Here is a 14,897-nt window from a genome sequence, read left to right on the forward strand (position 1 = left end):
GGTAAAAAAATGATTGCTTTAATTATGTAACATATACAACTACCTTGTACGGAACTATACTGTTTTAAAAAAAAAAAAAATTAATTAATTACAATTCAGATTATAATGTTTAGATATTAAGAGGGTAGGTTGTAAGGCTGAACCACGTATACGTATGTGCTGCGGCACCAGACGACTGTGATAAACTCGGTGGGCGGTGCCCAGCCTCCTACTTCATACTTGTATACTAAAAAAAAAAAAGCTATGAAAAATACTTAAAAACAAACAAGTGGGGGAGGGAGAGGGGGAGGGGTAGAAAGGGAGGGAGGAGAAGAAGAAGAAGAAAAATAATGAAATTCCTTTATCCGGGTATCAAAAGAGGTTTGTTGTAAACTGTTGTGTGCCCGTGCGTCGTGCGTCTCTTTGCGTAAGAAATTGAAATTGAAATTGAAAAAAAAAAAAAAAAAAGAGAGGAAAAACATAAGAAACGTTTACATAATAATAATAATTATAATAATAATATTATTAATTATTAATAATAATAATAATAATAATTAAAAACGAATAGTCCATATGCACATGAATAATAATAATAAATAATAATAATAAAAAAAAAAAACCCCCATAATTTTTGTATGCACTTGGCATGTTTTTTCTATTGTAACCGAAAATAAAAATACTTTTTCGTCCTTGAGATATATATATATATAGATATATATGTGCGTAGAGAGACAAAAGAAAAGAAATTGTTCGCATGTGCATATGAACTGACAAAAAAATGAAGTAAGCCTCATTACCCACGTCTCTCTCTCTTTCTCTTTCTCTCTCTCTCTCTCTCTCTCTCTCTCTGCACGTTGGTTATTGATTATCATGTAATGTGCAAAGTCCTACGTGTGAATTACATTAAATATGTAAGATAGGAATGGACCCAGAACACACATTTGGTTATTCCATAGTCTTCTTATCGTCAAATGGTTTTCTTTTTTTTTTTTTTTTATTGCGAATAGTTTGAAATGTCATTTTATTTTATTTTATTTATTTTTTTTTGAATATTTGTTGATGTTTAAAGAAAAAAATGTTATTTACTCTTATATTATTACTCTTTGTTGTTTGTGAAATTATTAAAAAAAAAAAAATTATATTATTATTATTATTATTATTAATAATTTGTTACTTTAAAATGTTACATCTTTCTTCCTTTTTATTCTATTAAATGTTTTATTTAAAAAGTAAAAAAAAAAAGAAAAAAAAAGAATACTTTTCATTAAAATTAATTAAAAGAATATTATTTGCACAAATGAAGAAATAGAAAGGAAAAAAAGAAGAAAAAAAAATAAAAGGTCACAGGTCCATTCCTAACTTCCGCCAAATTTTCTCAAACGTCAAAAACTATACGTATATTAACATAACTTAAAAAATAAATAAAAAAAAAAAAATAAAAAATGCCTATTAAGAAGCATTATATATATATATATAAAAAAAAAAAACGCTCACAAAAAAAAAACGAATACTTCTCTCTCATGTACATCAAAAAAAAAAAAAAAAAAACAAGGGCCCTGTTAAATAATATTGTTTATTGATAATAAAAAATGCCATCACGCTTGCAAAATACAAGAAAAAAAAAAAGAAAAAGAAAAAAAAACTTTTTCCATCTTTGTCGTACCGATAAGTCTCTCTTCGCTGGTCATATTTGTTAATATCATCAATAAATAATATAATAAAATAACAAAAAAAAAAAACAACAACAACGTTTTGTAAAACAAATAATAAAAATTCTGGCTACATATTTTAGTGTAGTAAACTTAAAAAAAAAATGAATAAAGAATAAAAATATAAATATAAATTATAAATATAATTGTAGAGATTAAGGATTAAATTTACGATCAAGTTCTTCTTCTTCATCTTCTTCTTCATCTTCTTCTTCTTCTTCTTCTTCTTTCCGTTTTATTAATTAACCACACATTTGGCTTTTTCACAATTATTAAATGCCAAGTAATTGATGAGCGTACGACGATATATTTGAAAATATGATATTAATAATCAATTTCTGCATAAATTTTGTTCATATAATTGTCCTCGTGTGTCTTGTCTAATTCTTTACTTACCCCCCGACTTCCACCCCCACCCCACCCAACCCCATTCTTTAATTAAAACATATTACGCGTATTTGTATGTCTCTCTCTCTCTCTCTCTCTCTCTCTTCTGAGTGTATGTGTGTATGTATGTAGCTGTGTATAATTATATATTGAATTTTCCTTTTTTTTAACCCTTAAATTGCACATGGGGTGTTGGACACCCCCAACAAATTTTGAATTTCTCGAAAACGATACTGAATTCAAAAAAAAAAAAAAAATCAATTATTTGTCTAATGCCATCTAGTGTTCATTCAAATGGGTATATAAAATCTATTCTATTTTTTAAAAAAACAATTACGAGATTTAAATATTAAATAGCAGCTTCAGGAACACGTGTTGGGGTTGTCAAACATCCACAGTGGTGCACTTTAATTAACTTTTACCAAGTGTACACTTTAAGGGTTTTTTTAAAGGTACCATTATGTCGATATTATATTTTTATTTTTAATCATTCTCATATTTATATACTACAAAATATTTGATTTTTATTTTGTTTTCTTCTTTCGTTTCTTTTTAGTAAAATTGATTTTGATAATTCACAAATTCTCTCTTCTTCTTTTTTTCTTCTTCTTCTTCTTCTTCTATGTAAAAAATACATTGTTCTATTCAATTCTAATTTTTTATATATATATATAAGTATTTTTCAAATTGTACTACATGAAAAGAAGGTGTTGTACACAAAAGACCAGACCCCCCTCCTCCTCCTCCTCCCCCACCTGTCCCCCTTTTCTTCAACTAAATTGCATTCTTTTAATATAACCGATGCAAGATTTCATTTATATGAACGTTACAGAAGACGACAAATCTACAGAGGAAAGTATATTATAATAAATTTAATTATTAAATAATTTATGTCCTATGTAAATATATATATATATATATATATATATAATAAGTATAATCAATATCCTATGCAAATAAATGCAATATTAAATATATTAAATATAAAAACCAAAAAAAAAAAAAAAGAAATAAGAAATGAATGTTAGAAATTGTTATTATTAACTGATCACCGATTAAGTAAATGAATTATCCGTAATGTGATTTTTTTTTTGTAAAAGTTATTAATAACAAAAAAATCTTTATAAGCAAGGGAATATTATAATCAAAAAGATGTTTCTTTTAAATTATTACAAATATGATTGCATTCATTTGTCAAAGTAATTCATTGACTTAAATCAGCGGGGATCGGCAGAGCCTCTTTTGAGTTGGAAGAGCCATTACAATTTACTAAATTTCAAAATTTTTAAAGAGCTACACCACAATTTGTTCTTACCAATAATAAATAATTACTCGTATAAATAACGTTTGTTGATTAAAAAAAAAAAAAAAAAACTAATCTAATTATTTATCGGTGCCTAATCCTCAACGATTTTTAAAATGAGCGCAGAGAGCTGCGTGTGGCTCGCGAGCCGCAGGTTGCCGATCCCCTTAGACTAAACAATAACATAATCAAAATGAATGCTTGTCAAATAATTTGCAAAGAAAAAAAAAAAACGCGTTAGACATTATTTTTCATAAAAATATTCTTGAAAAAAGATTTCACTCTTAAATCATCTCATCTCATCTCATCTCATTCCAATGTTTTTTTTTTCTTTTTTTAGTGAGGTGAAACCCTTAATTTTCTTTTGATAAAGACTTAAAAAAAAAATAAAATAAATTGTCCGAGGGCGTACCACACATATAATGTTTAAAGGCTTGTTACGGGAACATCATCTCTTTGATGATCTAACCTGGTCATTGATATGTGGTCCGCAGCGTATCCCTAGCAATCAACAGCTCTCCTATAAAATGAAACTCTTCGTTAGTTTTGATATTTTAACAAACGTATAATGCAATTTTTAAAATTAACATACATTGTTTTATCACCTGGAATTAAATAATATATCAGCCTTGGAATTAATAAACCATACTAAGATAAATGATGTGCTAGTCACAATACTGCCAAGAATCATGCTAAGTCGTTCAGTTGCTGCTGAAGGTTTTAAAAACATTCTGACACTTAACATTTGCCAGATAGATTCTGTCCATGTTGAAAATATCCCAGATTTCATATCGTAATCTGTATTAAATACAAATCATTTATTATTATTATTGTATATTTGTTTATTAAATGAAATGAAAGTACGTACTATGGATGATGAATGCTGGACTTAAAGCTATACTATAATTTACTGTTGAATTTATACAAATTCCTGTTAAATCATAACCACCCATCCATGCGTAATGATGCTCGTAACACTCTGTTTCATTCATATCTAATTTGTCGCCAGTTAACAGAGCAAAAAGTTGACCAGTTAAAATTGTAACGGTGTTAGGTACTCTATGTACACTAACGTACAAAGGTAAAATTTGATCGGCCAATTTGGTTCCTGGTGACGATGCTGCATGAAATAGATTACATTTTGCACTTTCTAAATAACAAGACAACATTTCCGAGATAATATGTTCGATACGATTTACATCTCCACTTGGAGCTGTTTCGTTTGTAACACTGTGATACAAAGTCTCTGCCAAAGTGATGCTTATATTTGTTAAACTTGGTACAAGATCACTTGAAATATTACTAAAATGAAAGAAAGAGAGAGAGAGTAAATGTTAGTTATTAGAATGATATATCTTCTGTATATTTATCATAATTTGTAATACCTGTTGAAATGAAGACTCTTAGCATTGTCTAAAATGCTGTTATAATAATTATTGATAAATTGATCTGGATAATTAGTTAGAACGATGGTGGTAAGACTTGGTTCTATTTCTAGAAAGCTTTGCACAGATGTAGGTGGAACACTATTACTCAATACTTTAGCTGGTAACTTTTCACTTAATTGATTTATCATTGGATTAGTTTTATTATTGCTAACATGCAAAAATGCATCTCCTTTGGATAATTGACTAAGTTCGATTACAGTTAAAATTTCATTGAGTTTTAAATTGATTCCACCGAGAGCATTAAAATGACCTTCTTTTAAATCATAAACCAAACGACTGGAACCTATATAGTCAAAAGCTTCTCCATTAAGAAGAGTAAAAACAACATTTGTATCTGAAAATAATAAATTGTATTATTTGATTGTTAAATAATTATGTATGTGAAGATTTGGAAAGAAATTAACTTACTTTTGATAACTGGTTTTAAAGAATGCAAGTAAGCAGCAGTAGCTAGTAATGAAACCATTCCTGTTATTGTACTTAAAGCTCCAGGAGATATTCCATCAAACATAGAAGATGCATCTATTCTGGAGGTAACCATTATTACAGAATTAGAATCAGAATTTAATGGTGCTAATGGCCAATGTATATTTCTATCTCCAAGTGGATCACAGAATGATGTTGGATTGATATTTAAATAAAAGTCGCTACGTTTTATACAAGAATCAGAATTAATAGCAGAAAACATGAATGATTTCATTTCCAATGCGCACAATGAACGTTCACTTTGATTTTCAAGATCGTGAGCATTGTGATTCCAAAAACAAGACTTTATGGCTTCCAAAAGTGTTTGATTCTGTAGCAAAATGAAACATTATTATTATTATTATTATTATTGATAATATTATAAATAATGAATATTTGTATAAATTAATGACCTCCATATAAAACATGGGAAATGGCCAGTCTTCTAATAAAATTGATGATCCATGAGGATTCCATGGACGTTGATCGTTACACTTTTTATAATTTGAGTATCTGTTTGGACAGGTATCTTCTGGTGAATAAAAATCTGGATATTCTTGACTAGTATTTCTTGCCAATAGAACGCCATTGATATTGTTAGTATTTTTCAAACGTAAAAGAACATCTCTGGTAAACATTGAAAATGGTAGGACTGCAGTATATGGGCCTGCAGTTGCTTTAGTTTCCAACCATCTGACATCATCTTCTTGTTCTATTAAATGTATTACTCCTACACTACCAGATCTACTTGCTAAGAAAGGAAAGTACAATTAATGTTATAAATTTGAAAGTTATTCAATGATTTAATATGATTGTAGAATTATTTACATGAACAACCAAATTGATGTGTTCCATTGTGTCTTCTAAAACAACCAGCAGCACCATCAATTGACATATAAATCATATCCTTGATTCTTTTGGCATTGACTGTTATAATGAGATTTTAATTACATAAAATTATATTTAATAAGAAAAATAAATCGTATAGAAATAAATTACATACCAATTTGTATTATAACTAATAAAAGAAGACATTTCCACGTAAGAAATCTTGCCATTGTTATCACTGATCACTCTAAACGTCAAACTAAGAAATTCTAACAGCTTAAAGAAAGATAGGTTAGGAAATGATGCATCATCCAACACAAAATACTGGAATTACAAAATTATTCACTAATTTAATCAACACATAGAAATTTTCTTATTAAAATTGATATACTAGTGCAATTTTTCATTCTTGATTTTTTTTTAAGTATATCCCTGAGAATCTTGTAAGTTCCATCTATCGAAAAAATGGAGGTATTAATCGATTCGAGATGCGTGACTTTAGCGACACACGTGGATACAAAATCAACTAAGAAGAGCGTCAGAAATATTTAACCCCCTTCTCTGTGTAATATATTTTATTATTTTGTAAGTATTATTACAATCTGTTAATTTTTTTTGTTTATAAATATTATTTATATTATTGATAATTATTGCCAATAATTAATTATTATCTTTTAATGCATTTGAATTTGAGTTCTCCGTCTGGTGCATACATAAACGTAACTTTGTATTTCAATGGTTTGTGATGGTATTCCAACTTGTACGATCGTATCAACTGAAAGATAATAACATAAAAAAAAATATATATATATAATTAATGAATAATTAGTAATAAATATAATTCTATATAAATTACTTACTTTAGCAAGTAGTACTTGCATTTCAAGATCAGCGAATCTTCTACCAAGACACATACGTGCACCATATCCATATGGTAATGACGCAAATGGATGTAATTTTTGATCAGCGAATGTTTTAAGCCATCTCGATGGTTTAAATGTTTTAGCATCTTCGACATATTCATCCATATTTCCAGTTACAACTGTTGGAAACACAACTTGAACCTGTTATATATAAATTGTAAGGTTAGGAAGAAAATGATTGAAATATTTTGAAAGATTTTCAAAGATTATTATTAAAATGAATAATTACTCCTTTAGGTACTTTGTATCCACAAATTATGGTATCATTTTGTAACGTTCTACCATTGCCAATAACAGTTGAATACATCCTACAAAATGTAATGATAATTATTAATATTATTACAAAATTCATTACAAAAGTAATTACATTAGTTACCTAAAAACTTCACGAATAAAAGCTTTAGTATAAATAGCTTGATCAAGATGTGAAACAGTAAGAGGAGTATTTGCATCAGGAAGAATTTCAAGTAATTCTTGATAAACTTTTTCTTGTTCTTCTTGTCTTGTTGCCAATTGATATAATATCGAACATACCGCCATTGATATCTAAAACAATTATAATTATTATACATAAAGGTATATTATTTTTATTTAATACAAATGACACCCCCCTAGTAATTCTTCTTATTTTTGAAATTAATTATTTATTTATTTGTTACCGTATCAGGGACTTGAAAGAAATAGGATACGAAGCCCGCGAATGGAAGAATTGCGCTCAGGGATGGGAACAATGGCGGAATTTGGTATTTGCGGCAATGAACTTTCGAGTTCCTAATTCCAATTAATAATAATAATAATAATAATAATAATAATAATAATTTGTTACCGTATCAATGCCAACTAAAAATAAATCCAATGCAAGAATGTAAGCTAATTTAGGATTAGCATTAGTTGCTAAAATTCTTTCAATCAATGAAAGATCCTCTTCCTTGGTTGATTTTTTTCTTTAATCTTTCCATAGCAGCATCGATGTATTTCATGCATACTCTAAAAAAATTAAATAATTATTTTATTTTATATTAGATATAAAAATGTAATTAATTTTGATACAATGATGAATGAAAGTTTTATGGGGACTTACTCGATAAAATAATTCATGTTACGAACATAACGTGTCCAAAGTGGTGTCGGTATATATCTCCAAAAAGGTGCTTTTAATTCAAGAACTGCAACATTTCTCAAAGCAAATTTGGCAGCATCGATAATTTTCTGTGGTTCTGAATCTGGTTCTAGGGATCCACCTAAACATCCTAATCGTACGTCCAATGCAACTAATCCTATACCTTTTTATATATCGAAACGATTAAAATAAAATTCATTTTTATTCATTTGATTAATTATATTAATAACAAATTACATTCAAGTGCCCATTTGTGTATCTCGTTGTCAAAATCTCCCGGTAATTCGCCATTTTCTTCTTGAATTTCTTCTATCCTGTGAATGGAATTAAAAAAAAAAAAAAGAAAAAAAAAACAATTGTTTATATTGTTTTATTTAAAGTGGGGTATTGAATTTTGGATCAAATACCTTTTTATAAAATCACTCGTGACAGTTTCAATCGGTGTTATGTATTTTCTAACTATTTGCGGTTGTAAAACTGGTTTCTGTATACGCGTGCGAAATTTTCTCCATGGTTCACCGTGTCTAAGTTAAATATTGATTTATTATAATAAACAAGCCACTTTTAAAGTACCACTCAATGATGTTTAATGTTTTGGTAATTTGTCAAAGAAATTTTTGTTGACTCAGTAAATAATCTTCTGTGTGTGTTTTTGGTTTTTTTAATTGTTGTTGTTGTTTGAATTGCGTATTAAAAATGCAGAAGCTTAAATATGGAAATAAATTGTAATAAAAAGAAGAAAAGAAAAATGAAAGGAATTTTAGAATGGTGTAAAAAAAAAAGATGGTAAAGTTCAAAGTTCATTTCAAAGATTTCTGAAATAAGATAAATAAATGAAAAATCTAGATTGTTGAAATAACAAGATGTATGAATAATTAATTTGAAATGATATGAAAACTGTATTTGACAAAAAAAAATAATAATTTTGTTAAAATAATAGAATTGTCACTTACACTCCGACAACACCACCAATATCTTCGAAGAAATCTTTACGTATGACACTTTTGTAATGAACCAAACATGGCATCGATGGTCTGAATGGCGTCGGCCCTTCCTGACGATAAACTTTTTCTATTTCATCAGCATCATAAACAAATAATAAATCAGGTCTACCAATTAAACCACTCAAACGAACGATTTTTCCATATTCGTCATAAAACAATTGACTTATTTTAGCGGTATCAGAAATTTCATATTGTCCAATCAATGGCAACATTCTCCATGTGTTTCCTAAGATTGGAATTGGTTTTGGTCCTGGGATTTCGTTGTATGGTTTTGCATGAAAATCCACGTCTACGTTTGTAATCTAAAATTAAATAATTCCTTGTTGTTGTTGTTTTTATTTTCATACGTTCTTTTGTTGTTATTTTGATGATTTATTATTTGGAAGAAGACGGTACCGTTTCGGTGTACAATCTTTGTGAAAGTATTTCACGTGTGCATCTCTCGTTCTTAGAAATGTACGACCGCAAAAGCTGGCTGATTCTATCAACATAATCATAGATTGCATTTATATGACCTACATTTTCTTATTAGGGGGAAAAAAACAACAATAATTAAATCTATAATTTGTTGATTTATCAAATAATAGTATGAATTTAATTGTTTGTTTTCTTTTAATATTGCGTTAACCGGAAACCATGATGGCTAATCGTTTGCATTAAACACGTGTTCAATTGTGTCAAAAAACGTTTTATTATTGTTATATATAATAAGTAAAGTTGTTTAATGCATTTAGGATAATTTTATTGACTAGTACCATCGAGAATCTGTTGAATTCCGATCGGGGAAACTAAAACTTTCTCTTCAAACCAATTTGAAACGTATGTGTGTCGTCGCTTCCTATTGATAATTAATGTTACCTTCATGAGATACTTTTCGAAATATAAACAATCAAATTAAAAAAAAAAAAAAATAAAATTAATTAATTAAAATATTCGAAAGAAGATGGCAAAACAAAAATGAAAGTGAGGTGATAATTTTGACTATTAGGACGACCTACTTTTAAGATTAGAATGGTATTTGAACTTCCAAATGTTTTATTACTTATTCCTTCAGAAAAGAAAAAAAAACAAACAAACAAACAACTAAACAATTAATTGTTATGAATTTTTAATAATCATAAATGTTTTAATAATTGTGCAACAAATTAAATTTCTTGTTTTTGTTGTTGTTTTGTTTTATTTTTTTTCCTGCAACTACCGTTAGAAATTTTTGTTTTGTCATCGAAACTTTTTGGTTTCCTACGTGAATCATAAAAGGTATAGAAATGTGAAAGGTACCTGTTATGAAAATTGATCTTCATATTGATTTTGTCTTGCTGATAAAATTATATTCTTTTTTTTGTTGTTGTTTTGTTCTGGTTTATAGAATAGAAAAAGTAGTAAGCCTGTTTTTAGAACAATCAAAATAACACAGTTGAAAACAATATTTCTTTAAATCGGAAATAAAATTCTTCAATACGTTGAAATAATTATGTATATAAAATAATACGTATAAAAATAACACAAAACACGCACGTGTAACTTGTATAATAATTTTTTTTTTCAAATATTCATTTGAATAATACAACATTACAAATTATTGCACACCATATTTAATTTGAATATTATTTATGAATAAATCAATTGAACTTTACATATACATTTACATATATATGAAAACACGTAATAATAATGTAATAAACAAAATTATTTGTTAAAAAAAAATAATAATAGAATTATATTTTGAAAATGAAATAAATAACTGTACCAACAATGCGTTAAGCCTAAACAATGTTTCAAACAATTAGATTGACTTAAGACTGATAGAGAGCTAACTTGAAATGAAGACTAGAATACATACAACGGATATATCCCCCACTTCTAAATTTACTATCTCTTTCAATTCTTCTTACTCTTTCTTTCTCTTTCCATAATTTGGATGTTACATTCACGCGACATGGGTACAAACAAGCTAACCAAAAAAGCAACAAACAAAAAAGACCGAAGGACGATTTCATTCTTGACATTTCAACTTTTTACTACTCTTTTATTTCTTTTGTCAAAAATTCTTTTATTTTCTTCCTAAAAAATTATTCAAATAATTATAATAATTATAAAATAAATATTTAACTTGTTAAAAAAAAAAACAAAAAATAGTCACTCGGATTATTCACGTATTACAATCAGTGCTGCAAGAAGATTGACATTTGTTTGTTTCAAATGACTATCTGTAAAGTGGTCTTTAAATTAGTTGTAGAATCAGTGATTATATTAAAATCAAACGCTAATTAGAATCAGTGTTGTTCACAGTATAATAAAATTATGGTTTCGTGATAAAAAAAAACTCATATGTGGTTTCTTATTTTTGTTTCTATCGCGTTATTAAACGCACGCAAAATGAATGGCATCATGGTGATGCCATTGAGCTGCATCCCCCATTGCAATGCAAATGGCAAATACATTTTAATGTGTAGTTATCAATATTTATTAAAATTATTACTGTAAATTTTACTGGGAATCGATTGAGATTAGAATAAATACATGTCTTGTTTTGTAAAAATCCATTGCGAATTATTATGCTAATAGAATACAGTTGCAGTGACAAAAACTAATCTATATAATAATATATAATTAAAAATAAAATTAATAATCTTATTTGAGGAAGAGGTAAATATTATAATACTGTTTAAAATATATTTATTTTAATCATATAAAAAAATGATTTAATTTGCATTAATTTTTAATCATATAATAAAAATATATTGGAAAATCTGTATCTTATTACCGACAGTACAATATGTGACGCCATCTAGCGGTAATAACTATTACTTTATCTTATCGCCTGATAAAATATGTTCCGTCATCGTGCGGTAATAGGTATTGCTTTACTTACCGACTGGTAAACACGTGGCGCCATCTAGCGGTACTAGCTATTACTTCACTCTCACCGACCGTCCCGTCAAATATGTAAACAAGCTCGTTGACTAGTTCATTGATTACTGTTATGCATATCGTTCAATCAAACGATTGAATGGAGGTTAGTATTTAGGGTTATGTGCTTCGTATTTTTATCGTCATTTTAATAGACACCATTATAAAAATCTTATTTTTCTTAAAAAATACAAAATATGTTTAATCAATTGATGATACTAATTGTAAGCACAAGATTCAAACACAAATTTACATTTGATTCATAAGATAAAAATTCAAGCGAGATCATTATGTATTTTCATTAGTGTAAAACAAATAAAATTTGTGTAGACGATAATATATTACCACGTTTGAATATTCTTATCTTTGATAAAAGACCTTGATTATGTAAATTATTTTAAAATAATATTCACAAATTTAATTTATAATGTAAACACTATTTTTTGATGATTTTTCAAGCATGATCAACAGACATTCTAAAATTTAGAAAGAAAAAAAAACTAGTTAAAGAAATATTAGAAATAATTATTGAATAATTTTGTCTAAAGTTAAATTATATATAGTATCTATACAAATAATTCTTTTGAAACAACCACTCTCCTTTCTCTTATTTCTTATCTTTAGTTATCAGATCATTGACACCTTGATTAAGATTAGATATGACATTCTTTGAACAGCTATAGATATTTAATTGCCTGTTGAGAAATATAATTGTTTTCTTTTTTACATAGTTTATTATATTGTTGATATAACATCAATAAAATACCTTAATTAAAAATACATAAAAAAAAAAAAAACAATAATTCAACAATGTCTGTTCTTAAACATCTTTATCTAGATGATATTATCACATCTTTTCCAGAACTTGGACCAACTATACAAGATGGGGGTTACTCGTGGATTATTTTACTTGGTGTATTCCTCATTCAGGTATTATTATTAATATCAATAATAATAATTTTTATATACATTTGTTGCATATTAATTTTCTAAAAAGTATATACAATTTTCTAAAGGATTATTCACTGCATAAAACATAATATTAAGTTAAAAAGAAATCATGTGCAAAATATTATATGTCATGAATACAGATGACCATACCAAGTATACTATCGGTATACGGTATTGTACTTGGATATCTGACTGAAAATAAGACTGCCAATTTTGAGTTGTGGGATCAGAAAATCATTTTGACGCCAATACTCTTCATAGCATTTTGGAATTTAACAGGTGAGTTTAATTCATTCATATTATTATTAATGATAATTATCATACATGTAGATTATTTGATGTAATTTGTTTTTTGTTTTTTTTTTTTTTTTTTATAGATCCATGGTCTAAAATGATTGTGGATTTGACTTCTGTTCCACGTGTAATTGGATTGATAGGAATTGCACTTATTTCTATTGGGGTTTTAGCATCTGGGTATCTTGCTACTGGTGGAGTTGGTGCATATTTAGCCAGCTTGAGTGCTGGTGCTGTGATGGGTATAGGAGCAAGTTTCGTTATGGTTCAAAGTCAAGAATGTTTGTTAAAATATTTTCGTATAAAATTATCAATTGCACTTACCATTAAAAATATTGCATTATCATTTGGTTATATCATAGTTCCAAGTTTAACTCATTTGTTACTTATGAGAGTTTCTTTGAAAATTGCTCTTTTGCTCATAACAGTTATTTTTGTACCAACTATTTTGGGTGTAGTTTTGTTACGACAACCAATGTCTCCAAAACCTTCGCAATACAATTTACTTTTAACTAATGAAGATGACAACGATGTTTCTACAAAATATAATTCTAATATGGGATTAGAATCTATAGATAATAATAATTTAGAAAATTCATCTTCACATGGAACAGAACAAATTGAAGATACGAATTCTTCTTCATTTGCAGAACATAATGAAATTTATACATATGAAGATAGTGAAGAAGATATCTTTGTAAAATCAATTAAATCTAGTAACAAATGGAAAAATCATATTCAAATATTTGTCTATTTACGATTTTGGATGAGTATACTTACATGGGTTGGAATTAAATCTTTTACTTTGTTTTTTTGGATATTATTACCTTACATGTTTATCACAAACATATCTTCTTCGTATAATTATGTTGCAATATCAATTATTGCTGGTTTTGGTATTCTTTTACCAAATTCTATGACTTTTTGGATTTTGCAAATTATCCCACAAAATAGACGAATACTTTTTGGTATTGCATGTTGGCTTGGATGTTCTGTTTTAATGGGTATGTTTATAGAAATTTATATGACTTTAAGAAATAATTGAATGCAGTACATGCAACTCATATTAATAAATTATTTTTACAGTATTAACATATACTTCAGAATATTATGTATTCATGATTAGTGCATTACTAGGAGGAATTAGTATCGGTCTACTATCGGTTTGTCAAGATTCAATACTTATTGATATTTTTGGATCTCGTTTTGTAGATCAATTTTATAAAATCTTTTCAACGATAGTGGGAATCTGTTTATTATCTCTTTGTTTTCTACACAGTAAGTAATATTTATTTTGAAATATGTAGATAATCAAACAACAGTTTTATTTTATTTTATTTTATTTTATTTTATTTTATTTTTCATTTATCATTACAGACGCTGACCTTTGTTTTCGTTTAGTTGCATTATTTTTATTTTTAAGTGGTTTTTACTGGATATGGTTACCAATTTTTAATATATTCAAACATCGTTGCATTTCATGCTGTAAATCTAACTAATTTATATATTTTTTTCTTACTTTTATTTATATAAATATGATGTGTGATATAATTTTATAGAAACAAAATTCAAATGT

At 27.3% G+C, this 14,897-nt stretch overlaps 3 protein-coding genes and 1 long non-coding RNA gene across 8 annotated transcripts in view; 2 read left to right on the forward strand and 2 right to left on the reverse strand.

Annotated features, from left to right (window-relative positions):
• Positions 1 to 1,214: 1,214 nt before the first annotated feature.
• Nct (Nicastrin) lies at positions 1,215 to 6,574 on the reverse strand. 4 transcript variants are annotated; one of them, XR_001476088.2, is made up of 9 exons: positions 6,295 to 6,574; positions 6,120 to 6,218; positions 5,705 to 6,042; positions 5,235 to 5,622; positions 4,764 to 5,160; positions 4,247 to 4,680; positions 3,971 to 4,176; positions 3,848 to 3,898; positions 1,215 to 2,919 (listed from the first exon to the last, which is right to left on the reverse strand). XR_001476088.2 is itself a non-coding variant. In XM_015326348.2 (9 exons), the coding sequence occupies exons 1-8, from the start codon at positions 6,347 to 6,349 to the stop codon at positions 3,880 to 3,882; spliced, it is 1,923 nt and encodes a 640-aa protein (XP_015181834.1). In that variant the 5' UTR covers positions 6,350 to 6,574; the 3' UTR covers positions 1,215 to 2,919; positions 3,848 to 3,879. The 4 variants fall into 4 exon arrangements, 3 of the variants coding, with proteins under 3 accessions (XP_015181834.1, XP_089032351.1, XP_015181837.1); XM_015326348.2 differs by having other exon boundaries at positions 3,984 to 4,176; XM_089176225.1 differs by lacking the exon at positions 1,215 to 2,919 and having other exon boundaries at positions 3,433 to 3,898; positions 3,984 to 4,176.
• LOC149031385 (uncharacterized) lies at positions 6,575 to 7,843 on the forward strand. Of its 2 annotated transcripts, none has more exons than XR_016177831.1 (4): positions 6,575 to 6,704; positions 6,985 to 7,204; positions 7,280 to 7,618; positions 7,710 to 7,843. It is a non-coding gene; the product is annotated as an uncharacterized LOC149031385 (long non-coding RNA). The 2 variants fall into 2 exon arrangements; XR_016177832.1 differs by having other exon boundaries at positions 6,580 to 6,704; positions 7,007 to 7,204.
• Positions 6,716 to 10,842, reverse strand: LOC107069216 (Probable cytochrome P450 301a1, mitochondrial). Its single transcript, XM_089176226.1, is given in 12 exon segments — positions 6,716 to 6,894; positions 6,980 to 7,183; positions 7,272 to 7,350; positions 7,419 to 7,588; positions 7,869 to 7,986; positions 7,988 to 8,029; positions 8,124 to 8,325; positions 8,400 to 8,476; positions 8,570 to 8,686; positions 9,116 to 9,468; positions 9,563 to 9,647; positions 10,445 to 10,842. Coding segments are annotated over 12 exon segments (1,578 nt in total). The 5' UTR covers positions 10,468 to 10,842; the 3' UTR covers positions 6,716 to 6,786.
• A 1,198-nt stretch (positions 10,843 to 12,040) lies between these two features.
• The window catches only part of LOC107069233 (uncharacterized), a 61,761-nt gene continuing 58,904 nt past the window's right edge, over positions 12,041 to 14,897 (forward strand). Inside the window, 3 exon segments of the mRNA XM_015326340.2 lie at positions 12,041 to 12,182; positions 12,939 to 13,006; positions 13,168 to 13,306. Coding sequence (XP_015181826.2) covers positions 13,168 to 13,306 — 139 coding nt within the window. The 5' untranslated portion in view covers positions 12,041 to 12,182; positions 12,939 to 13,006.

Source organism: Polistes dominula, unplaced genomic scaffold (genome assembly GCF_049000335.1).
Source record: "Polistes dominula isolate Pdom_NZ unplaced genomic scaffold, Pdom_raw_medaka contig_21, whole genome shotgun sequence".
Taxonomy (NCBI): Eukaryota; Metazoa; Arthropoda; class Insecta; order Hymenoptera; family Vespidae; genus Polistes; species Polistes dominula.

What these genes read in the sequence shown, in the direction of transcription:
- Nct (XM_015326348.2), bottom strand. Translation starts at nt 6,349, where the DNA reads ATGGCAAGATTTCTTACGTGGAAATGTCTTCTTTTATTAGTTATAATA. An exon ending in ACATCAATTTGGTTGTTCAT is followed by an intron (nt 6,043 to 6,119) that starts GTAAATAATTCT and finishes TTCCTTTCTTAG; the next exon opens with CAAGTAGATCTGGTAGTGTA. An exon ending in AAGAGTCTTCATTTCAACAG is followed by an intron (nt 4,681 to 4,763) that starts GTATTACAAATT and finishes CTTTCATTTTAG; the next exon opens with TAATATTTCAAGTGATCTTG.